Genomic DNA, 26,840 nt, shown 5'->3' on the forward strand with positions numbered 1-26,840 from the left:
CTGCTGGGATTCTCCTGCAGCATCACAAAAACACGGAAGTCTGGAGGTGGGGTTTCCCATGGAGGGGAGCCTCAGGGGAATACCAGCAGTGCACAAACGGGCGCTTCACTGGCAATGGAAGTCTGGGGACGGGGCATCCCAGTGGTGGCGGTGGGTTTGTAAGGTGAAAATAGTTTGTAAGAGGCAAAAAAATCTTAAACCCCGGGTTTGTATCTTGAAAAGTTTGTATGACGAGGCGTTTGTAAGACGAGATATCACTGTATAGCAAAATTTCAGATTTTTGACAGAACCACTAATTAAAATACTTACCATAGTACCCTTTTATATAGAATAATATACAGTTCATTTTCATTTTTAATGCTTCAGCTCAGATAGAGTCAACTTTTATTTGAATCATGATTTACTTACTGTATCTCACCTAGCATCTCTTCAATGTGATTTCATAAATATTAACTATCAGCTGGCTCAACCATTAAGCCTCATCTTCTTAGCATTCCGTGCAAATTATTTCAGGGCAGCTCATTTATTTTTATTACCATGTAATTCATATACCCGTACATAATTTCTATATTGTTTTGGTATAAACTCTAAAACCTTGCTTGGGACAACATAAAGCTTTCAATTTAGGAGTACAAAAACTGTTAGTGAGGTTGGCCTCATGAAACATGAAGAAATTATGCCTTCAACACCGTTGATCTTGGATAGATGTTTCCTTTCACATCCTAAATTTAGTGAAAGCCAAAAACATATTCTTGGTAAATTCAAGAGATTGTAAACTGTAAATGCAGTGGTAGCAAGGTAAATAGAAATGCTTGAGTTTTATTTGTCCCATGCCTTAAAAGTTAAAGGATAAAGTTGTGTTTTTATCGATTTTATCTATAGATTTATTTAGATGAAATTGAGGGAAAGAGTAAATAACACTAAATGTTCAAACAACCATGCAAAACTAGTATGATTTTACTAAAAGATACAGAAAATTCTTAATTCTTTTCTTTGTAACATCAATTCAATTTAAGGCTATTTGAACATTTATAACAAAATTATTTTCTCAAAGTGTAAGTTTCATTCTAATTATGTTATGTAATATCAAAACAAGCAATGTTAATATTTTCTCCCTGGCTAAGCCACAGTGACAAAAGGAATCCACCTCAAAAAAGTTTATTGTGGAAGTTTACTGATATAAAACTAAAGTCTACATAATTAAACAGTTTTACAAATTCTTTGATTTAAAGCTGATGACCAATTTTAAAAAGCACAAGATCGTATAGTACTCATTCTTTCCACAATTTTCAGATACTTTAGCCAGGATGGCCTAGTATAAAAAAGTGTAACTAATGAAATATAGTTAATTACATCTGGTAGTACACTTTTATTCGAATCAGTTTTAGAACTGATAATTAAGCAGCACACACAGCTAGTAAATGAAGTCCCCACTGATTGGATATGTAAGGCAATACTGTACTGTACTGAGCATGTATTTGTGGCAGTAATTGAGATGCAACTGGATGTCTGTTTAATCACCTGATTCAAGTACAGTTTTAAAAACACCTCTTGCAAAAAAAGATCCTATTTTAAGTGTGAGCTGGGAGAAAGTTAAGATGTTAGAAACAAGTATCAACATGCAGTCAAATGTATTTTAAAAGTTAAAAGCACAACCGAATATTCAAACGTTATAAGAATTCCAACTGTTAAAACATGGAATTTTCTGGTTAGAAATTAAAACACATAAAAATCTAGACTAGATAAATTATACAAACATGTCTAGAAATAAATAACATAAATTCAAACACAGAGAAACATCTCACATGCAAACTTCAAACGAACTTCAACTTCAAACAACTTTTGCCAGTAAGGCTACATAATTGTCAAGTATGCTTGGTCACCAATATTAAACTGCATGTTTTTCTATCTTTACAAATGACAAACAAGGATATTTCAGGTTTTCTATATCTATTGTTGAATCAAACAGTTTTAAGAACAGCTCTGCTTCTTCTAAAATGATGTGCTCTCTTCTCCTACAAATGAAGATTAAAGAAGATAAATTAAAGTGCAGCCATATTCAAATTTAAATGTCTTATTATTTACTTCTAAAAATAAAGCTCTTGGGTCAAAGAACAAACCGATTTAAGAAAACCCTGGAAATATTAGTATAGTTTCTTTGCATACTTTGGGACAATTTAGCAAGGTAACAAATAATTACTAATTACAAACTATTTTATTCACATTATTTACAATATTATAAAAGCATTTTTTGATAAACTTCCTCTGAATTTTGTAGATTATAAAGGTTTATGTAAGCAGTATTAAATATTAAAAATTACTCCATTTATAAGGCACTAAGAAAAAAGATTATTGATGTAAAATTTTTCTCTAAGATAGGATTCCTTATATTAATGAAATGGATTTTTTTTTATTTAAAAAAGGGATTATCTCTGTCATTAATTCTACACACTTGGTTGAGTTGTAGGTATAAGAATACCCTTCTGCTATTTTCATAATTTATTAGATTGTTATTTTATCAGATATTTAAAACCGACCTAAAATGTAATAAAATAAAATTTTTAGATTAAATTAGGCTAAACTGTATTCTGGTCTGAGACTACAATAATATACTCATTATTTATTCATTTATTCTGCAGTGTAGAAAGTAAATGTAGAATTTGCTTATGCATTCTCTATTAAAGCTTCGTTGTGATGTGTGAAGCTGCTGTCAAATTTCTATCATCAAAACAGCGTAAACATAATTTGAATACCAAATTTGAATGCAACAATAAGGCTATAAAGGAGGTGAGTACTTAATTGTAGCCATCTCTGTTAAATCTGGAGTCAGAATATTTCCCATACATACTTTTCCCGTAAATTTGATCTTCTGTAATAATTCCTAAAAACAAATCTTTTAAGTGGTCTTATCTTTCAGTTTTATTGATACCTTAAGATAGTCCTCTTGAGTTACAATATTGTTCCTCAACCGATTATCTGGATTACAAAGACACGATACTACTGTCTGTATGCTGCGATCCACAGATTTCTAAAACAATTAAACTTTATTAATATATTGTGAATATTGTGTGTTAGATGTTTTCTAATGCCTGAACTAATGGTGTATAAAGAAATAATTTCAGTCTCATCTGCTTTTTCATTCCTTGAAAACCCTATATATATGAATCTAAATCTGATTACAAAACAGCCAAATTTCAGAGTTGGTTAAAGTCAGGTTAGAGGTATGAAAAATTGACATTTTAAAAATTGACTTCAAGAGGTATCTTGCTCCCATTTATGCCTTTTGAAAAAGAATAACAAAACTGCACTACTGAAAATTGAGTATTTGCTATTGAATTTAAACATGAGAGTCCTGGATAGTCATAAATAAACATTATGTAGGGGATTCATATATGGACATAAATTGTCAACTCACGCTTTAGCAGATGGCCATTTATAGGCTTTTTAGTAAATATAGACATTGACATGTTAACTTATCAATGTTCTAATGTTTTAGAATACAGTGGAACCTCGGTTAGTGAACACCTTGGATAGTGAACATTTCGGATAACAACCAAAACAGTCTTTAAAAATTGGTACCAGATACAAAACAAAAATTGAGATACCGAACAGCCACAGAAATTTTTGGTTATTATCCGAAATGTTACACCCAGCAGCAAAGTGTCACGGCAACAGCTAAGGCGGTTCCGGCGGCTTGTCTTCAAGGACAGTGGTGGCGCAGCCTGGGGCATGGATGTGACATTCCCAGTGCTGCTGCTCCTTGAAGGGAAGCCGCCGGAGCCACCTCAGCAGTTGCCGCTACCACCGCCACTGGAATCAGCTAACTCAGCACCTGCCTTGTCATAGCCAAAGCGACGCTTTGCTGCTGGGTGTGGAGCAGAGCCTCTGGGAGCCCCTGCCTGTGGATTCCTAAGAGAGAGATGAAGGCAGAGAGACAAGAGGTAAAGAGAAGGGGGGGGAGTGAGGGACAATATGTGTGTGTGAGACAGAGAAAAAAATCCTTTATCGCCGGTGGTCCTGGAATGGAACACCCGCGATAAACAAAGATTCAATTATTGGGACCAGGATATCTGCGAGACCGCCTTCTGCCACACGAATCCCAGCAGCCGGTTAGGTCCCACAAAGTTGGCCTTCTCCGGGTCCCGTCGACTAAACAATGTTGTCTGGCGGGACCCAGAGGAAGAGCCTTCCCTGTGGTGGCTCCGACCCTCTGGAACCAGCTCCCCCCAGTGATTAGGATTGCCCCCACCCTCCTTGCCTTTCGTAAATTCCTTAAAACCCACCTCTGCTGTCAGGAATGGAGGAATTGAAACATCTCCCCCTTGCCCATGTAGTTTTTGTGTATGATTCGATTGTGTGCTTGTTTTTTATACACAGTGATACCTCGTCTTACGAACCCCTCTTCATACAAACTTTTCATGATACGAACCCAGTGTTTAAGATTTTTTTGCCTCTTATTTTTACCTTATTTTTTGCCTCTTATTTTTACCTTACGAACCCGAGCAGCCGCTGAGATTTCCCTGAGGCTCCTCGATTCCCTTCATTTTTGCCAGCACTGCTTTGAATCCCAGCGACAAACTGCCCCCTTCCAAACTGCATGGGGAAAAGACTCATGGAGCACAAGAGAGGAGAAAGGTGTGGGGAAAATGAGCACAACGGGGTGGGCAAAAACGAGAGGGACTTATGGAGCTCAAGAGGAGAAAGGTGTGGGGAAAATGAGCAGGACAAGGTGGGCAAAAACGGGAGGGACCCATGGAGCGCAAGAGAGGAGAAAGGTGGGAAAATGAGCAGGACAGGGTGGGCAAAAACGGGAGGGATTCATGGAGCTCAAGAGGAGAAAGGTGTGGGGCAGATGAGCAGGACAGGGTACGCAAAAACGGGAGGGACTCATGGAGCTCAAGAGGAGAAAGGTGTGCGGGAAAGAGCAGGACATGGTGGGCAAAAACGGAAGGGAATCATGGAGCTCAAGAGTGGAAAGGTGTGGGGAAAATGAGCAGAACAGGGTGGGCAAAAACGGGAGGGACCCATGGAGCTCAAGAGAGGAAAAAGGTGTGCGGAAAATGAGCAGAACGGGGAGGGCAAAAACGGGAGGGACCCATGGAGCTCAAGAGAGGAGAAAGGTGTGGGGAAAATGAGCAGAACGGGGGGGGGGGGGAAACCGGGAGGGACCCATGGAGCTCAAGAGAGGAGAAAGGGGTGGGGAAAATAAGAAGGACAGGGTGAGCAAAAACGGGAAGGACCCATGGAGCTCAAGAGAGGAGAAAGGTGTGGGGCAGATGAGCAGGACAGGGTAGGCAAACGGGAGGGACTCATGGAGCTCAAGAGGAGAAAGGTGTGGGGAAAATGAGCAGAACGGGGTGGGCAAAAATGGGAGGGACCCATGGAGCTCAAGAGAGGAGAAAGGTGTGGGGAAAATGAGCAGAACAGGGTGGGCAAAAACAGGAGGGAAAGACCCATGAAGCTCAAGAGAGGCTCTTTTCACCTTGCTTCATTGGGACTGCCACCTCTTGCCACCTCTCTCTGTCCCTCCCCCCACTCCGTTCGCCTCAGCTTAGTCTGCCCCCCCCCCGCTTTATTTTTTAAAGCCTTAATGTTTTGGCTTTTCCTAATCGGCTTGCACGCATTATTGGCTTTTCCATTGATTCCTATGGGAAACATTGTTTCATCTTACGAACTTTTCACCTTACGAACCTCCTCCCGGAACCAATTAAGTTCGTAAGACGAGGTATTGCTGTATTGGGGTTTCTTTTTTGGACTTTTTAACCTAAATCTGTAATTTAGATTGCTAAATATTAGATTTGTTACTGTTTTTATCATTGTTGTGAGCCGCCCTGAGTCTGTAGAGAGGGGTGGCATATAAATCCAATAAATCTAATCTATCCCCATAAGAAATAAAGGAAATAGCGAGTCAACGGGAGCTGGGAACCAATTAAATCTATTTCCTTTATTTCTTATGGTGAAAATTGTTTCGGATACCGAACATTTCGGGTAACGAACAACTTTCTAGAACCGATTGTGGTCGTTAGTCAAGGTTCCACTGTATTGGTTTATAACCTCTACACACCAGGCCTGAAGAAGCTGGGAAGTTTTCACTGCAGCACGAAAGGGAAGGAAGGTAGGAAAATTCCGATTGGTACCCTGCCGGATTGGCTCACTATTTAAACCCCTGCCCTTTGTATACTGCCGCTGGAAGTTACTCCCTATAACTTTAATAAAGAGCTGAAGTCATTCCACCAGTCTCCTGTCTCTTCGGTATCAGAACCCAACATTGGTGACCAAGGTGGGATACTGAAGAGACAGGAGACTGGTGGAGTGATTTCAGCTCTATATTAGGTTACAAGGAGTAACTTCCAGTGGCAATATACAAAAGGCAGAGGGTTTAAATAGTGAGCCAATCCAGCAGGGAATCAATCAGAATTTTCCTACCTTCCTTCCCTGACAGACTGCAGACTGGAGTGAAAACTTCCCAGCTTTTTCAGGACATAACTTCCCTCACCCCCTTAGGTCAGCACATAATTTTACATATGTAATCGTTGAGATACGTAGGGCAAGTTACAGCTCTAATTGACCCATACAGTTCAGTCGGGGCATTGGCTGGAGCTGGAGAGGACATGTTTTCTCTCTCTGGCTCCCTTTCTTGAACCTTCTCGAACGGCTCGGACAAGATGTTGGAATTTGCTGGACTGGATTCATTGTTGTCGCTGGATGGTGCCTCCAGATCGACAGCTAAGTGAGCCAGCTCCCGGATTTTAGTTATAGCTGTGGGGAGAACATGGTTAGGGATTGGGCCTACCTCCCAATCAGTGTTTATTAGCCAGCGGTCATGTAATCTGTATATCACTGCAATTTTTGGCCATCCGCAGGCCTATTATGTAGGCCTTGGGGCCTGTTATTTCCAAGACTTTTCCAGCTAGCCGTTGAGACCCAGTGGCAAAGTTTCTTGCATACAGTGCATTTATTTGGAATGTTCTGATCCCCTGTTATGGGATTTTCCATTTTGCATGAAAGAGACAAGAAGACAATAAACGTGACAATTGTGGAAGGCTGCAAGGACCTGCTGTGGGAATTCCACTATGCATCTGGCCAAACGCTGGGCAAATATGTGGGCACCCCTATTTCTTTTAGTTTAGATCCCCAGGTTCAACCTCCTCAATGTTCCCTCTGCATTAAAGCCATTGATCAACAAGGAGTTAGATAAGCTAATAGAGCAAGGAATCTTAGAACTAGTCAATCACGCAAAATGGAAAAACCCAACACTTATTACACACATTAGGCCTGGGCGCCATCTTTGCAAAACTGGACCTTGTAGAGGAGCATCAGCAACTTCCTGTTAATTGCAAGACTGCGGAGGCCCAAATGATAAGTTACCCACTGCGGGGCATTTAAATGTAACAGGTTCCAATTCGGCGTTAGCGTAACCCCAGGAATTTTTCAGGGAATAATGGAGCGAGTTTTAAACAAAGTACCTGACGTAGTGCCCTGTTTTGATGATGTACTCATCCCCACCAAAGACATTAACCAATTAAGGGAAAGGCTGCGAGGAGTGCTCACACATTTCTGAGCTGCAGGACTGCGAGCTAAGGCAAGCAAGTGCCCGATAGGAATCTGAGAAGCTGAATTCTTAGAGTACCAGATTGATGGTTCTGGTTTACACCACACTAAGGATAAGCTCAGGGCTATTAGAGAGGCTCCAGTGCCCACCAGCAAAACAGAGTTTCATGTGTTTTTAGGGCTATTTAATTTTACAGCATGTTCCTGAAAAATGAAGTTAATGTCATCACAGAGCCCCCACATAAGTTGCTGTCAAAAAAACTCTCCCTGGTTTTGGGGTTCTGCGCACGATAGAGTATAATCCGAGCTGTAAAAAACCTTTCAGATAGTTTACCGATCCAATTTAGTGAGACTCTGCTGGTGGAGTTAGTATACAATGCATGACATTTTGGAGTGGGGGCTGTATTAAGCCATAGATTGCCAGATGGCCGCAAAGCCCCCATCTCTTGAGTGCCAAGAGAAATTATGGTCAAGTTGACCGGGAAGCCATTGCTGCTGTTGCTGGATGAATATCCGTTTTCACGAATATCTGTACGGGAGGCATTTTGAGCTGTTCACTGACCATTAGCCCTTATTAGGGCTATTAGCTGTGAACAAGCCAACACCGGACACTCTGCCCCCAAGAATGTTGAGGTGGCATTTATTCCTTACTGGCTACTCATACACACTGAAATATCGCCCAGGCAGAGCCATAGATAACGCCAATGCATTAAGCCGATGCCCCTTACTGGACAACCTCACTCCAGGCGTCCCAATACTTTTAATCAACATTGTGGAGCTGGGGCTAATCACAATGATGGACATTGCAGCTGAAACAACAAAAGACGCTGAACTCCGTACTATTTTGAGCAGGGTTAGAAAGTTGGTAAAGCCCGACCTCCAGCCTTTTGCAAAAAGACAACATGAAATAGAATGGAGTGTCTACTATGAGGTGATCGTGTCCTCGCTCTTGTCACTACCAGAGGATATTCTAAGAGCTTTACATGAGGTGGTAAGGATGAAGGCACTGGCAGGGAGTTGTGTATGGTGGCCCAGCATGGACAAACATATAGAGGACTGGGTCGCAGGATATACTCCATGCCAAGAATCTCGAGCACTCCCCCCAAGGTCACCTGTGTACGAATGGGAACAACCCATGGTCCCTTGGTCACGCATACATTTGGATTTCACCAGTCCATTTCATGGGCAAACATTTCTAATAATAGTTGACACATACTCTAAATGGTTGGAAGTGGTCATGGGTGCCTAGCATGACAACAGAAGCCAGTTATCAAGGTTCCTCATGGTTTTAAAAAAATTATTTGCAACACATGGGTTGCCAGATATACTAGTGTCTGACAATGGGCCACAACTAACGTCAACACCCTTTGAAGGGTTTTTAGCAGGCCTGGGGATTAAACACACATTGATCGCTCCTTTCAAGCCGAGCAGCAACAGCCTAGCGGAACAAACCATAAGAACTACAAAGGAGGCACTAGGCTGAATGGGCAGAGAGGATTGGCAAGCCCAAATCAAAAAAACCCTAATGACACAACACATAACTCAGAGTACAACTACGGGCAAAAGCCCTGCCAAACTTCTGATGGGATGGAAGCTCCGGTCTGTCCTCGACAGGTTGCACCCAAGTTATAGGAATAAAACGGGAAATCCCAAAACAGAGGGAATCAGAACATTCCAAATTGCAATCCCTAACACACATGTACCCTGTACTAACAAATGCCCCCATACATGCAAGAAATTTCATCACAGGATCTTATAGCTTCCTGGGAAAACCTTAGAAATAACAGGCCCCAAATCCTACATAATAGGCCTGGGGATGAGCAAAAATGACAGCAATATATAGATCAATTATGTGACCAACGGCCATTAAACACTGACTGGGAAGTAGGTCCAACCCCTGACCATGTTCTCCCTACAGCTATGACTAAATTCCAGCAGCCAGTTCACTTAGCTGCTGATCTGGAGAAGCCGCCCAGCGGCAGCAGTGAGTCCAGTCCAGGAGATCCCAACATCTTGTCTGAGTTGTTCCAGAAGTTTCCAGAGAGGGAAGCAGAGAAAAAACATGTTCTCTCTGGCTCCAGCCAATGTCCCAACTGAATCGTGCAGGTTAACTAGAGCTGTAACATGCCCAACATATTTCAGTGATTACACAGGCAAAATTATGTGCTGAACTAAGGGGGGAGGGCTGTTAATCTTGAAGAAGTTGGGAAGTTTTCATTCCAGTCTGACAGGGAAGTAAAGTAGGAAAATTCTGATTGGTTCCCTGCCGGATTGGCTCCCTATTGAAACCCCCAGCCTTTTGTATACTGCCGCTGGAAATTACTCCCTGTAACCTAATAAAGAGCTGAAGTCACTCCACCAGTCTCCTGTCTCTTCAGTATTGGAACTCAACAAGATGCTAAGAAAAAAAGCAATGCACACTACAAATAATCCTTGTTTACCAATTATCTCATTTGGTCACTATTTCTTAGTCACATGATCACCATTAGTCAGTAAGCAGCATACAATGGGAAATATACATAGAAAGCAATGTGGTGGTGGTGCTAGCTGCTAATGCATTACACATTCAAACTGGTGTAGTCCCAGTTTTATGTCTGAGTACTCTCTTTTAATCCTTTCATCTGTAATCTCTTAACTCTGGTGGAGAAAAATATAGCCGAACAATTTCTGTAGGCAATATCTGGTATTTATCCTGTTCTCCCCATAGCACAGAAATTTGGAGAGGAAGGGACTACAAGATAGTAAACGGGTATGCAACGGGGCCTGCAATCTGTTTATATCGTGCTCCTACAGTTCCCATTGCTTTCAGGTTCAATCTCCACTGAGTGTCTGTTTACTGTCTTCAAGGTGTCCAGGGGAAAGCATTTTGAAATTCCCTGATATTTCCCTGACATTTCCCTGTAAACTGCGATCTAGTTAAGGTGTGGTTGTAGATGACATCATACCAAAGCCATGGAGAAATATTGGTAGCCGTGGAGAAATATTGGTAGCTGAAGAAGCAAATTATTGTCACAGTTATGCTCATTTACTTGACTCTGCTAGGCAGCACAATGGGTTTTTTTAATACATGATTTTTTCCCCCTGACTTTTAAATATTTTAGTTTGATTTTTTCCCTGATTTTTTTCCATTTTTTTTCACAAATTCCCTGATAATTCCCTGATTTTTCTGTTTTCTAGGTTTGCTGGACACATTGTGTCTTGTAATCAGTCTCTCCATTGAATGACAATAAAAACACTGATTTCTTTATTTTTAATTATCCCATCCCAGGTGAACATTCCAAAGTGTGCAGAGTGGTTAGGAGGTAAACAGAAACCAAAGGTGCAAAGTAGATAGGTCTTGATACCCTGGTAAGTACAGCTGTGATCACCTGATATTCTACATTGTGACCACTTTACTTAGTGACAGAATTGAAAATCCCAATTGTGGTTAACAACAAAGGCTACCTGTACTATTTGTAATTTACTCTTGCTTTTCATTTATTATATATCCAAAGTTTGATTATTCTTTATCTAAAGAATATTTATGTAAAATAAATCATTATACCTTTTGTGGACTGTTTGCGCATGACTGTGCAGCATCAGTCATAGAACATTCTGCTTGGTCAGTTCCTACATCCATTTCACTACCGTAATTCACCGTAGTATATGCCTATGTAAAATTTAAAATAGTTAATACAAATGGATCTATCCATTCTATGAACTGATCAAAGAAGTCTGAAATAGAAACTAAGAAAAAAAATCAAGTTATGTAGCAAGTTACCATAGATACATAAACCTTAATTATAGCATTTGTTTGTTAGTTTATTATTTGCTTATACAGTAGTACCATGGTATTCAACTACTTTGAAGCTCATCAAATTTGGTACTCAATGTATGTTGACCCAAAAAATTGTCCCCCTATTTGATACACAATACAAGATAGTATTTCTCGCTTTCAGCTGCCTTGTGACTCACAACTTTATTCCCTGTGGGAAAGATCTGTTTGGTACTCATTGTTTTGGGTTCTCCTAGAACTAATTACGATGAGTACCAAGATACCACTGTTTTTTTGTAAACCTATAGCTCTTTGACCTACAGAAAAACAGTAGATAGCATCTTAGAAATTTTGGCTTCGTTCATTTATAATCAAACTAGTTAAAATAATCATGTACTGTATACCAATGCTTCAATAGATAAAAATGACTCAAGTCCATTTCCAGCAGCAACTTTGTTGGAATACATATTAGAATGTATTTTGTATTGCAACAATTACAGTATTACTCAGTCAATGGATGAGAGTGTTTAGCTTGTATTTATGGTTATAATCTATGGTTCCTTTTATGTTCTGAGGAGTTTCCTGTGACAATTGAAACTGCTCAGTGTAAGGCCCATGGTGAATATATACTTTATGTAACCATCTTTTACTGCCAATCTATCTGACTATATAATAATTCTTTGTTATCATTTCTATAGAATAAAACATAATTTTCTAGAAGATTATGGGCCCAGGTAAACCAGCTTCAACCCAGGTAAACCAGAGATGAAATCATTATAAAACTAGAGATAAGCCCAATATAAACCCAAATTAGAATAGAAATACAAAAGTAACACATAAGAGTAAACCAATCATATCCAGCTACAATAAATAACGGCAAGGAACAGCAACAGCAAGAAGACTGTAACAAAATAAATAAATAGAAGAAAATGACCTGTAGCAAAGCTGAACTAAAAATTTCATCTGCAAATCTGACAAACCAGAATTACCAGTCTTGCAAATTAAATATGAAAATGCTGCTAATAAGGGAAGTTAGTAGAAATGTATAAATAAAGGCTACAACATCTTTCAGATGAGTGGATAGATAAAGCTCAGAAAGCAGAGAACAATCTCTCAGTATAGAAGATGATCAAATCATTTTTAGGCTATTTAAGTTTATTTATGTTTTCAATTACAATAAAAAGAAATACAGTAATACCTCGTCTTACGAACTTAATTGGTTCCGGAAGTAGTTTCGTAAGGTGAAAAGTTCGTAAGACGAAACATTGTTTCCCATATGAAACAATGTAAAAGCGATTAATGCATGCAAAGGGGGGGGAAATCGTAAAATGGTGCTCCACTGGCCGCCGCCGCCCGGCTGTCACCTCCAGGAAGGACGTCTTCGTGACGTCAAAGCTCTGCCCATGGAATTCCCTATTGGGATTCCCCACCTCCTTTCCAGCCTCCAGATTGGCTGAAAACGCCACCGCTGATTATAAAAATGGTGCTCTGCCGGGCGGGGGCGCCCGGCTGTAACCTTCTGAAACTGCCGGGCGCTTCTTGGCGGCCTCCGGAACCCGAACCTGAACTTCCGGGTTCGGCATTCGGGAGAATGCCGAGAAGCCCCCCTGCTGTTTCAGAAGGTGACAGCCGGGCGGCGGTGCTTCTCGGCGGCCTCCCGAACTCGAAAAGTTCGGGTTCGGGAGAACGCCGAGAAGCCCCCTGGCTGTTTTAAAAGGTGACAGCCGGGCGGCCGCGCCCAGCGGAGCACTATTTTGCAATCTGCGGTGGGTTTGTAAGCCAAAAAAAGTTCGTAAGAGGCAAAAAAATGTCCGAACCCTGGGTTCGTATCATGAGGGGTTCATATCACGAGGTACCACTGTATCTCATTATACATTGCTGATCTTAGTCCGTTTTAATTCCCATATATTACAATTCCCTTTCTAATTAGTTACATTGTTGAAAACAAAAGAAGTAAGAAGAATGGAAATATAGTCCCTTTGTCTTATTGCACGTTACGGTTTGTATCTTTTGTCTGAGGTCATCTGGGTAGCTTTGTGTGTTTTACTCTCTCCTTGTGTCATTCTATTCTGGATCCAGCGATGTCATTTATCCCATGGATTATCTTCTTCATCTGTTTGTATACCTTTGATGTCTCTTGACATCTCATCAATCTCCGCGCAAGTAAATTTTTTTTCTATAATTTGTTTTTCTGATGGAATGTCTTGTCTTTTCCAACTTTGAGCATACTTTATTCTCGCGTCATTATATGAAGAATTTGTTTAGAGTACTTCTTGTCCCAAATTCCTAAAAGGCTTTCGGGGTAAATTCTATTTCTACTAGCCACTTATGTATAGTGCTCCAATATGTTTTTGCTTTTTGGAAAGTCCACCACATGCAGTAGAACGTGCCTATTTCTTTTTTGCATTTCCAGCAATTTGCGTTAGCATCAGGGTATATTTTCGCTATCTTGGAAGGTGAGAAATACAACCTATAGAATATTTTATAGTAGTTTTCTTTGTATGTTGCGGATAGTGATTTTAGTGGTCGTCAACCATGTTCTTTCCCACTCCGCAAGGTGTATATTTTGTCCTAAACATTGGACCCTTAACAATTTCCTCTCTGTTCTGATTTTCTTACATATAATTATATAGTTTCGTGATATTTTTCTCATCTGGCCCTGTGAGGATTTTGTCTAAAGGGTTTGGCGTTAGCTCAATGTCCGTTTCTTTCATATCTGTTTTGTATCTGGTACTAATCTGCATATATGTCCACCATTCCATCTTGGAGTTAGGAAGATTTTTAGAGCCTCTCTTGGTTTTAGGAGACCGTCTGGATATAATATGTTCTTGTAGCTTAGGGCTTTTGTTGGATCGATTAGATTTGGATATATACAGGCTTCCATTGTGAATAGCCACCCTGGGATTTTAATATATTTTTTCTTAATTTCATACCAAATTTTTAGCAGTGATTTTCTAATTAGATGTATGTTAAATATGTTTTATTTATTTATTTATTTATTTGATTTTTATGCCGCCCTTCTCCTTAGACTCAGGGCGGCTTACAACATGTTAGCAATAGCACTTTTTTAACAGAGCTAGGCTATTGCCCCCACAATCTGGGTCCTCATTTTACCCACCTCGGAAGGATGGAAGGCTGAGTCAACCTTGAGCCGGTGATGAGATTTGAACCACTGACCTTCAGATCTACAAGTCAGCTCCAGTGGCCTGCAGTACAGCACTCTACCTTCTGCGCCACCCTGGCTCAATCCTCAATCTCAATTTATGGGATACATCAGTCCATAAATATGCATGCCAGCTTTTTTGAAGGTTAACATTCTTTTGTCTGATAAATTGAGCCAGTCTTTGATCCAAATTAGGACAGTTACTTTATAATACAGTGAGAAGTCCGGTAATCCCAGGCCTCCTCTCCTTTTGCTATCCTGTAGATGGAGAAATTTGATGGGTTTTTTTTATTCCAAATGAAGGTGGTGATTGTTTTATTGATATTGAGTTCCCTAAAGCATTTCTGATCTAAACATATCAGGGCTATTTGAAATAAATATAGAAATTGTGGGAGAATGCTCATCTTAATTGTGGTTATTCTTCCCATGAACGAGATTTGTAATTTCCCCCATTTTTCTAAATTAATTCTGGTTTCTTTAGCCAGTTTTTCATAATTGTTTTTTTTTTTTAGTGTTGCCAGTTTATTGGTCAAAGTGAGTCCCAAATATTTTATCTTTTTAGTAATTTGAAGGTTCATAATTTTTTTCAGCTCTGTTATATTTTTCTGTGTAATATTTTTGGTCAAAACTTTTGTTTTTTGTTTATTAATTTTCAACCCCGAGAATTCACCAAACTTTTCTAATTCTTTCAACAACTCTGGGCCGGAGTCAAAGGGGTCTTCCAAGAAAAAAAACAATGTTGTCAGCATATGCTTTTATTTTATATTCTTGATCTTTGATATTTATGCCTTTTATTTGTTTATTACTACAAATCTTATTTAAGAGAATCTCTTGAGCTGTTATGAACAGAAGCAGGGACATGGGACAACCCTGGCGGACTCCTTTATGTATTAAAAATTTCTTAGTCATATCTCCATTATTCATTACCCTGGCAGATTGCGGTGAATAAATGTTTCTAATTAAGTTCTGAAATTTTTCCCTTAAATTTAGTTCTTGAAGTAACTTTAGTAGATATTCCCAATTGGGATTATCAAAAGCCTTTTGAGCATCCAAGAAGACGAGTGCCACTGGTCTTCCTGGGTGGGCTTCTCCAAATTCTATTATGTTCATAACCGTTCTTGTGCAATTTCTTATTTGGCATGTGGGAGGAATCCGTTTTGATCTCAATTTATAATTTTGAATAGCACTAATTTAGTTCTATCTGCCAGGATGGACATAAATATTTTATAGTCTGCATTGAGCAGAGCAATTGGTCTATAGTTCTGGATATTTTCTTTCTCCTTTTCATTTTTTGGTATAATCGATATATATGATTCCTTCCAACTTTCCGGAATTTTTGCTGAAGAAAAAATTTCATTATAAATTTCTAAGAGTAATGGCTCAAAAATCTTGTTGTATTTTTTGTAAAATTCTGCTGGGAAACCATCTGGTCCCAGGGATATTACTTTTCTGTCTTTTTAAGTATAGTTGTAATTCCTGTGTCGTTATTGATTTGTTTATCATTAATTCATCTTGTTCCTCTATTACTGGGAGATTGCTTTCCTTTAGAAAATTCATAATTTTAGTGGGTTCTATGGGATCTGGTTTATAAAGATCTTTATAATATTCATAGATTATTTATTTTTTAGCTGTTTCTGAGTATTGCACTGTTCCGTTCTTGTCTAATAATTCTGTAATAATTTTATTATTTTATCCTTTTTAATTTTATGAGCCAACATCTACTAGGTTTATTTGCTTCTTCAAAGTAGGTTAATCTACTCTGTTTTAAATTTCTTGTGTACTCTTCTTGTTCAAATTAATTTTGTGTTTTGTTTCTATCATAGAATAAAAAGTTCTGTCATTTTCCGAATCTTGTTGATATGCTTTTTCTAGGGTTTTAAATTTATTTACATTATCATTATATTATTTCTTTTCCTCTTTGAATTTATTTGCTGTTTAAGCGATAGTGAGTCTTCTGACATATGCCTTGAGGGTATCCCACAATATTTGTGTGGTGGTGGGTTGTTTTTTAATTTTCTTTTATAAATAGTTCTATTTCTTTTTCTTTCATAATTTTCATCTGCAAGTAATTTTGTGTTAAACGTCCATCTTCTAAAGTTTTTTTCTCCCTTGCCATTTAATTATATAGGGTTGTGGTCTGCCCAGAGATTAAGTTCAATTTCTATATCTCTAATTTTTTTATTCATTTCTTTATTAATCCAAACCATGTCAATCCTTGAGAAGGAATTGTGAGGTTTCGAGTGAAAAGTAAATTGTTCTTGGGTGGGATGTCTAGATCTCCAAGCATCTATTAAGTCTAGTTCTTCTACCATCCAATTAAAAGTCATGAGTAAGATAGATCTATTTGTGTTGTTTTTTCCTACCGCTTTGTGGTCTTTTTTAGAGTTTATGATTCCGTTGTAGTCTCCAACTATACATAAATTTTTGCTATCTATATTCATTAGAACCTCGTGTAGATTCTTGAAAAAGCATTTTTGTTTTTGGTTGGGTGCATAAATATTAACTATTATCAATTTCTCCTCTAATAATTCAATTTCTGTAATTGTAAATCTTCCTTTTCTGTCTGTAACTATTTCTTGTGGTTATTTTTTTTATTTAGTAGGGAAGCCAGCCTTTTGTAATCCATTCTTCTCTCTCGCACTCTCCCTGGAATTTTTTCAGTATAATTAATTCTTTTTCTTTGTAAGTGAGTTTACCTTCTCGGGAGATAGTGTAAATTCTGTTCCTGATGTTCTTCCTTGTGAATTTTACATGCACTTCTCTTGGTAACTGATGTCCGTGGGCGTAATTGGTTTGAATACGGAATACTTCATTGATTTCCTTGATTGTGTCTTTCCGATTCTGTTGAAGTTTTCCTGATGTGATTGTCAGCATCAAATCATTCATACATATATGAAATTGCTGAAGAAATGTTTAAAGAATTTCAAAAGATGCATGAAAGAATTAATCTAAGTAACAAACTCTATTTGATTAGAAAACTATACCAAACCAAGATGATGAAAGGCGAGGAGGATATGCAGGATTAAATAAGGTATACCTTGAAATGGTTGAACATCTGAGATATTAGAAGAAATAGAAGATACCTGTTGCAGTATTATTAATAATGGCTTACGAGAAAGTTATGAAACACTTGTCACAGTGCTTAATTGCATATCCATATAACAAGGTAACATGGAAATATGTTAAGGGCAAGATGAATGTAAGCCTAAAACAGAAAGCATTAATAAACGGTAGTTTTGTTAAACTGTCTGTTTTAAAAATGAAAAATAGGAATAGATAAGAATAGAAATAGGAATAAAAAGTTACATGAAACAAGAAACATGTTAATGCAAGAAAAAGAATCATTTCAAATTAGATTACAGAATCTGGAAAGCTAGAATACAAAAATTACAAAAAGCCAAAATTGTGAAGGAAGAAACATTTTTCTTCAGATAATGTACACATTTTTCGATCCAAAAGTTGGATTTCTATCTTTGCAAGCATGGTGTGTTGATTCAGGATCTATGAATCTCGTGGCAAATGACAAGTATTTCTTTTTTTTAAAAAAAATATTTTTATTAATTTTTTAAAATGTAAGACAAGACAAGACATACAACACTTAACAGTTCTCGGAGAGGGGCGGCATATAAATCCAATAAATTGAATTGAATTGAATTTAAAGGAGCTACAATTGCTCCGCTAAGTATAGACGTCTATACAAAAAAACCCCACCTGATTCTAGTTTAGATCAATACAGAAAGGTAAACTTATCAATAAAATATCTCTATATAATCTATAATAACATAAAAATCTTAACTTTTCAATACTTTCCAACAATTATATAATTCTAATTAAAATAATTAAAGTCAATTTGAAGAAATAAGCTTATCTGTCGAGTATCACTATATGATATATTCAATCTAGTAAATTTAACTATTCAATACTTTATTTAAATATCTTTAAGGATCTTTTTTTGTGTTTCACCATTTGTAAATTTCTGCCAAGTTTTATAAAATTCTGTATCAGCTTGATTATTTAGCTGTCTTGTCATCCTATCTAATTCTGCACATTCCATAATCTTCCTAAAGACCTCTTCATCTTTTGGAATTTCCTTTTCTTTTCATTTTTGTGCAAATGTAATCCTTGCTGCTACTAATATATGAATTATTAAATAATATATTTCTTTTTTATATCTAATATCTGCAATACCTAATAGAAAAAATTCTGGGGTCTTCCTAATTTCCTTGTTTGCAATTTCCTTTAACCATTTTTCTACCTTATTCCAATAGATCTTAGTTTTTGGACATGTCCAGCATGCATGAAAGTATGCGCCTATTTCTTTTTTACATTTCCAACAAATAGGTGAAACACTTGGAAACATCTTTGAAATCCTATTAGGTGGCAAATGCCATCTGTAAAACATCTTGATTTGGTTTTCTTTAAAAGAGACTGATTTAGTTATTTTTCAGTTATATATCCAAACCTTTTCCCATGTATCTAGGTCTATTTCTTTCCCTAAACTTTTACACCAGCTAATCATATTATCTTTTAATATCTAACCTATTGTCTTGTAGTTTATTAAATATTTATATACCTTCCCTATCAATATTCCTTGGTTTTGGATTAATAATTTCCCTAATATATTATTATCTTTCTTAAATATAAATGTTCTTGCATCTTTTTGGTATCTAGAATTAATCTGGGCTTATTGCCACCAGTCTATTTCCACACCCAGCTCCTATAATTCTTGTTTTGTTTTCAGTTTTAATTGTTTATCGAGTAAATCTCTATATTTCCAATCCGTGTGAGGCAGATTGTAATTCCAGGTGGGTTATCGCTTCATCAAAGCCTCTGTTGATTACATAACTATGTTCTTCATATTCTTCCATCTTCTGTCCTTCATTCTCCACTTTATCTTCCGGGTGGGGATCGATCCGCACTGGGAGGACGGGGATAGAGCTCCGTCCCCGTTGCTCCTTTTTTACGTTGGGGGATCGCCGATTGCGATTTGATCGAGCTTGGAGGGCTCAATCTAGAACAGGGGGTCTCCTGGATCCTGAGGGGCAGAATGTCACTGCCCCAGAGGGCAAGGAACACCACGCAGTCCCAAACGATGAAGAACTACGCCTCCGCTTCGACTGGGACGCAGCCATAGCGGCTTGTACACGAGGAGGAAGTGCAAACAGTTAAACAGGAGTCGACAGAATAAAAGATCAACAGAAAAGAAAGAAAAGAAAGCACAGAATAAGGTATATTTTTGGACTTTATAATCTTTGAAAAGTAAAAGAGCTCAAAATAAATAAGGTGAACAAAGGAAAGTTTTCACTTTAAGAATTAAATCCTTGGGTGAAAAGTTAAGCTACAACCGGATCTACTTTTCTATTTTGTCTTCAATTACTTGTTCTTTTTCTAAACGAACTGTAATAGACAAGATATACCCTTTGAGTATTTTACATCCCTGGAAAAGAATAACGTATTTGCCTTGTAATAGGGGATGAAACTTAAATAAAAGGGGAAATTAATCAAAGGAAAACATCGCGTACTTAATGTCTTCCAGTTTTCGAAGAATGATTTTTTCTTAAAAGCAAAATATATACAAAGTGGATTACAATATTACAAGACTAGATACTGGGCTTTGAAAATTACTGATTAACTCTTGATGAAATAAATTAACCTGATTCTGCTGTATAAAATGGATTTTTGAAGCTTAGATGAATTTGTAGAGGGACTAATTTACAAGAGATTGCAGCGTATGGACTAAACTACATTGTCTAATACAGAGGTCCCCAACCTTTTTTGCACCAGGGACCGGCTTTCAGCTAGACCAGTTTTCCATGGCCCGGTGGGGGGGGGAGCTAGCTGTCAGCGGCGCCGTAAAAGGGGCGATCAAGAGAGGAATGGGTGAATGAATGGACGGAGGGTGGGAAGGAAGGAAGGAAAAAGGGAAGGTACAGGAACAGAAGAAGGGTGCAAAGAAGCAAAGAAAGGTGTGAAAGGGGAGAGTAAGAGAGGAAGGAGTGAAAGAAGGGAATGAGGGAGGAAAGAAGGGAGGAAGGAAAAGGAAAGCAAGAAATGGAGGGAGGAAAGGAAGGGAGGAAAGGAAGGAAGGAAGGAAGAAAGAAGGAAAGAGGGAAGGGACAGGAACAGAGGAAGGAAGCAAGGAAACTTATGAAAGGGGAGAGTAAGAGAGGAAGGACTGGAGGGAGGGAGGGAAGAAGGTAGGAAGGAGAAAGAAAAGAAATAGAGGAAGGAAAGGTAAAAGAGAGAAAGAAAAAGAGCAAGAAAGAAAGAAAGAAAAAGAAAGAAAGAAAGGCAACTTCAAAGAAAGGCTCACTGAGCATCTCTCACTCTCTCTCTCTTTCTATCCCTCTTTCTTTCTTTCTCTTCCTTTCTCTCTCTCCTCTTCCTTTCTCTCCTCTTTCTCTCCCCCCTCTCTCCCCCTTTCCCTCTCTCTTTCTCTCTCCCTCTCTTGCTATCTCTCCCCCCTTTCCCTCTCTCCCCCCTCTCTCTTTCTCTCTCTCTCCCCCTCTTTCTCTCTCTTCTCACTTTCTCTCTCTTGTTTTCTTTCTGTCTCTTTTGCTTTCTCTCTCTCTCACTCTTTCTCTCTTGTTTTGTTTCTCACGCTCTTTCTCTCTCTTGTTCTCTCTCTCTTGCTATCTCTTTCTCTCCCCCCTTTCTCTCACTCTCTCTTTCTCACTTTCTCTCTATCTTGCTGTCTGTTGCTTTCACTCACTCTCGTTCTCTCTCCGTTCTTGTCAGCGGTGACGCGCGCACGCCCTGCCCGCCTCACATTTGCCGAGAGGACTTTCGCCCCGGGCTCTCAGCAAGGGGGTTTGCATGAGAGGCGGGGCCGGCGGAAGGTGATATTCAATGTCGGGGGCGCACGGGCGGTTTTGCGCGTGCTCTCTATCTCCCTGCTAGCCCACTCGGAATACGTATTCAAAATAAGAAAAGCCTTTGCCGGCGGTCCGCGGACCGGCGGTTGGAGACCCCTGGTCTAATAGACCTACATACAGAATTCTCAATTTGGATTACAAATAAGATAAACTCTTATTGCTTATTGCTTATTTTTTTAATTTTTATTTTTTCTTCCTCTTTTCTTTTTGTGGATTGACACTAAATTTTTTTGGACTTTGTTTTACGGACTAAAATAATTGCAAACCCGAGGACGGAATAAACATCATAGACCAAATATTACAGTATAAAGGAAAGAGGAAACAAGAAGAATTTAAAAATTTAAGAAAGATTTTTTAAAAACTAAATTTAAAAATCTTTTTTTTTCCTGCTCTGACTTGAATTACTTATATTGAATACACAATCTAAGTATCCAGTGACTTCTTTTTATACTTTTCCCCCTTATTATATTTTATATTTTATGGTTTCCTTTTTATTATAGATAGTTAAGCTATAGAATGGTGCATTAAATTTTTAATTTTCCCCCTCTCGATCAGGTATACCCCCAAACCTTTATAGATAGGTTGTTCTCTATAAGTTGATACATATTTGTTTTTTTTTCTCTTCTTTCCTCTTTTGCCTCTCTCCCCTCTTTTTGAATTTTTAATCCGGTGTTGATTTTATAAATTAAATAGAATAATAGTTTGGACTGACGTTAACAATTAATTAATTAACCACATGGTGTTATTTCTTTTCTTTTTTAATTTTTTCAAATATACATATATTAACTTTGTGGATATTGATAAATTCTTGTTTTACTGTAGTGAAAATAAACAACTTAGTCTGTGTTTTAAAAATTATACTTAAATTTTCTTTTTTTCTATATTTTATATTACTCTTTTTTGATACTTCAGTATTTTATTATTGTATTTTTTTCTTATTTCCTCGTCCTTTTATTGTATTATTAATTAGTTTGATTATAGCTGTTATAAACAACGTAGTTGTAATATTAAGAACAATAGAGAATAAATTAAGATATTGTACTATTAAATGGATTGAAAATTTTTAGAGGTATGAGAAGTTCTTCCAGGATGCTAAGTTCCGACCACCACCACAACAAAAAAACAGACATCCACTCCAACCTCCACCCCAAAGGCATCTCCAGTAACATCTCCATTACAACAAAGATCAATAACAACAATGTTGGCCAAGGACAAGGAAAAAGAAGAGGAGAAAGCTCCGACAGAACCAAATTTTCAGAACATACAAAATTCCTTGGCCACTATCCAAGACTTTATGCAGAAAACTCAAATCTCTATGGATGCAAATAGAGAAGGGAAAAAATACCTTGAAGAAATGAAAATTGAGATGGGAGATCTCAAAGCTGAAATGGGAGAAGTGAAAGGAAACATGAAAGAGATGGATAGAAACATAAAAGTAATACAACAAAATTTGCATGAAAATGAAAAAAGAATGACAAGTATTTCTTTACTCACCTAAAAAAAAAAAAATAACCACAAATAATGGACAATAATGAAATCAGAACGATTATTTTTTCTGAAAGATATACTAATAAAATGTAGTACTGTATTTTTCGGAGTATAAGACGCACCTTTCCCCTCTTTAAAAGAGAGTGGAAATCTCGGTGCATCTTATACACCGAATGCAGCCATTTTGTCCTGAAGTTCCCCCACGCATGCAGAGCTCCCAGGTGCTGGGAAATGGCAAATGTTTTTGCAAAAAATGGGCCATTTGGGGGGCTTCCCCCCCCCCACATTCCCCCCCCCCCAATAATGGGGTGGGGAAAGGGGTCTAGGGAACTTGCAGAGAGATCTTGGGAACTGGAGGAAGGCAAAAATGCTTCAATTTTTGTGATAAAATGGGCAAAAAAGGGCTCATTTTTCATAAAAATGGGGGCATTTTTGCCATCGCATTTTTGCCAAGAGTTGTCTGCAGGCTCTCCGGACCCTTTGCTCACCCAATTTTTGCAAAAACCAAACAAACAAACAAATGGACAAAAAACACCGCAGGCAAAAGATTGCCCATTTTTTCTCAAAAAAGGGCTGGTTTTGCTTTCTTAATTACCCCATCTATCATGACTGGAGGAGAAATTCTGGGAGTTTAAGTCAACTAGTCTTAAAGCTGTCAAGTTTGAAAACCTCTGGGTTAGGGATTAGGGGTGCAAGCGTATTCAAACTTGGCAAGTTAAGACTTGTGGACTTCAACTCCCATTTCTGAGATAGCATGACTAGAGGAGGAATTCTGGGTGTTGAAGTCCACTAACCTTAAAACTGTCAAGTTTAAAGTTTGTAAACAGTGTACTTGGTTGTAAAAAGTATTGTTAAACTGGTATTTTATTAAATAATATATTACTACACCATTGGGTTCAGATTATTTTTTTCCTGTTTTCCACCTCTAAAATCTAGGTGGGTCTTATACTCCAAAAATATGGTATGTCACTCCTCTTGAAACTAATCTTTTGTCAGAGTTAGAATATATGTTGTATTGCAACAATTACAGAATTATTCAGCCAGTAGATGGCAGTGTTTAGTTTGCATCTATGGTTTATGTTCTAAGTACAGTGATCTCTCGGTTAGCGCGGGGGTTACGTTCCAAGACCTCCCGCGCTAACCGATTTCCGCGTTATATTGGATGCGGAAGTAAAACCACCATCTGCGCATGTGCGCCATTTTTTTCATGGCCGCACATGCGCAGATGGTGGAGTTTGCGTGTGGGCGGCGGGGAAGACCAAGGGAAGATTCCTTCAGCCGCCCAACAGCTGATCTGCTCCGCAGCGCGGAAGCAGCGAGGAGCCGAAGATGGGGTAAAGGCAAAGGGGAAACCCCATCTTCGGCTCCTCGCTGCTGCCACGCTGCGGAGCGGATCAGGTGTTGGGCGGCTAAAGGAACCTTCCCTTGGTCTTCCCGCTTGCCGCTTGCCAGTCCACACACGCCCCCCTGGATGAGCCGGCCACAGGGGCGAGGGGTGGGGATGAAGGGGCAGGACTTCCCGGGCGGAAGGCATGCTCGGCTCTGCCGCTCCAGCCCCTTTCGGCCGAGCAGCCAGGGAAGTCGAGCCAGGCGTGGCGGCGGCAGCGCTGCTTCTCCGGTCGCCCGGTCCTCTCCTGCCTCCTGCGCCGATGTTCCCCGCTGCGACGGAAGGCAGTCGCTTGGCTAGGGAGGCTCGGCCGAAAGGGGCTGGAGCGGCAGAGCCGAGCACGCCTTCCGCCCGGGAAGTCCTGCCCCTTCATCCCCACCCCTCGCCCCCCCCCTCGCGGCGGGGATGAAAGGGCAGGACTCCCTGGGTGGAAGGCGTGCTCGGCTCTGCCGCTCCAGCCGCTTTCGGCCGAGCCTCCCTAGCCAAGCGACTGCCTTCCGTCGCAGCGGGGAACATCGGCGCAGGAGGCAGGAGAGGACCGGGCGACCGGAGAAGCAGCGCTGCCGCCGCCACGCCTGGCTCGACTTCCCTGGCTGCTTGGCCGGGGAGGCTCGGCCGAAAGCGGCTGGAGCGGCAGAGCCGAGCACGCCTTCCACCCAGGGAGTCCTGCCCTTTCATCCCCGCCGACCACAGGGGCGAGGGGTGGGGATGAAGGGGCAGGACTTCCCGGGCGGAAGGCGTGCTCGGCTCTGCCGCTCCAGCCCCTTTCGGCCGAGCCTCCCCGGCCAAGCGGCAGCCTTCCACCGGGAGGCTCAGCATTCCGTCAGTCGTAGCGCTGGCTGTCAACTTTTCTTTTTAGCACTGGGGAGGCAAGTCAGCTCCTGCCCAGTTTTAAAAAGAAAAGTTGACAGCCAGCGATTGTTCCGCTGCCGCCAGCATGGCCTGGCTGGCAGCGGAAGATGTAACGGAGCCCACGGGGGATTCGCCTTCCTCCCACCCGCAGCCGAGACTGATTGTGGGCTCCTTCGCAACCTCGGAGAGCTTCCGGGGCATGAAAGCTCACGAAAACCAGGAAGCTCTCCGAGGTTGCGAAGGAGCCCACGATCAGTCGGCTGCCGGCGGGAGGAAAGCGAATGCCACGGGGCTGGGCTCGGCTCCCCCCTCGGCTCCCCCCCTTACCAGCCCCGCCGCGGAAGGCTCCATTCTGTTCCCTGCCGGCCCAATTGAGCGGCCGGCGGTCTCCATTCAGGGAACAGAATTAAAAAAAATTTATTTTTTAATATTTTATTTTTTTAAATAATATTTTTTGAAAAACCGCGTTGCAGCGTTTCGCGCTAATCGAGAACGCGCAAGTCGAGGGACCACTGTAGTTTCATATCACAGTTGGAACAGTTAAGCAGCAAGGCCTATGGCATCAATTTTAAAGTGTTAGAGTCTGGGGTAGACTACTTAAAGTGTTCCTTCCAAGTACACCTCTCCAGATATTTAGTAATTTTTTGGAGGCCTTTTCTTTGTTTCTGCAGAATTTCAAAAACAAATTGAAGGCATTATTTAATGTCACAGAAATTATGTTCATGTAAAATTAACAGATATGCCAATATAAAAATAATCACTCAGCAACTAATACATAAATAAGGATGGCAGATCTCCTTTCCTCATTGTAAATATTAGCCATTCAATTTAAATAAATACAATAATGTGACTTACTGGCACGATGTAATTTCTTGGTTCTCCAGGAGGCCATTGTGGTGGAATCTTAAAAAAAACAGTAAGTGAAGAAACTATTAACAGACTTTTAGCAGTACACAATGTTTAATTTGCTTGATAAAATAACAGGAATACAATAATGCATCTTTGAGTAGCAATAGCACTTAGGATTATATACTGCCTGACAATTCTTTACAGTCCTTTCTAAGTGGTTTACAGAGTCAGTATTTGCCTCATTTTACCAACAATTTGGGCCCTTATTTTACTGACCTCTGAAGGATGGAAGGCTGAAATTGAATTGAAGTTAGTTTTTCTGCGTCTCCACAATTGCTGACAGGTGCAATGTATAAGTGCCCTTATTATTTTTTCTCTTTGAAATCTGGATTACTGCACAGTTTTAGTACAAAAAGTTAACAACTGAGAGTAGACACAATTTGATATTTATCAAGACCTACTATTACACTGGGGAACAGCAATTTCATTGTCTTAAATCTGTGAATTGTTTTCAACTAACCTCTGGCCTCTAGATCCAAAAATAACCAGTTTTTGTCTATCACGACAACTTTTTAAGCTACACGATAAAGGAAAATAAAAATTTACAAAATATACTGTTTACAAAGAATAATTTTATTCATAAAAAGGCTATTAATAGTTAGTTCAAGTTAAATTGTGCTCATACAAATTGTTATTTTTTTATTGAATGGTAATTATACATATTAAGGTAAAAAATTTCGCTTATAGCTTTTTCTGCAGTGTTTAATCTGTGGACATTCTTGTTTGATGCTCCAACAAGTCAGCCATCATCTGTACATCCCATCTACCTTGATACCGTGCCTCCATGACCTTCAAATCTTGGTGGAATTGCTTACCCTGCTCATTACTGACTGCACCAAGATTTTCCAGAAAGTTAGCAAA

The 26,840-nt window shown here is 39.4% G+C and overlaps 1 protein-coding gene across 2 annotated transcripts in view; it reads right to left on the bottom strand.

Moving 5' to 3' along the window:
• Positions 1-1,142: 1,142 nt before the first annotated feature.
• The window catches only part of DAZL (deleted in azoospermia like), a 52,259-nt gene continuing 26,561 nt past the window's right edge, over positions 1,143-26,840 (bottom strand). Inside the window, exons 8-11 of one of the 2 annotated variants that reach the window (XM_070728965.1) lie at positions 25,926-25,973; positions 11,096-11,200; positions 2,930-3,028; positions 1,143-2,015 (exon numbers count right to left, since the gene is read on the bottom strand). In XM_070728965.1, the coding sequence (XP_070585066.1) occupies positions 1,962-2,015; positions 2,930-3,028; positions 11,096-11,200; positions 25,926-25,973 (306 nt within the window). In that variant the 3' untranslated portion in view covers positions 1,143-1,961. The remainder of the gene's footprint in view (positions 2,016-2,929; positions 3,029-11,095; positions 11,201-25,925; positions 25,974-26,840) is intronic. The other variant, XM_070728966.1, reaches the window with a different exon arrangement.

This window comes from Erythrolamprus reginae, chromosome Z (genome assembly GCF_031021105.1).
Source record: "Erythrolamprus reginae isolate rEryReg1 chromosome Z, rEryReg1.hap1, whole genome shotgun sequence".
Classification (NCBI taxonomy): Eukaryota; Metazoa; Chordata; class Lepidosauria; order Squamata; family Dipsadidae; genus Erythrolamprus; species Erythrolamprus reginae.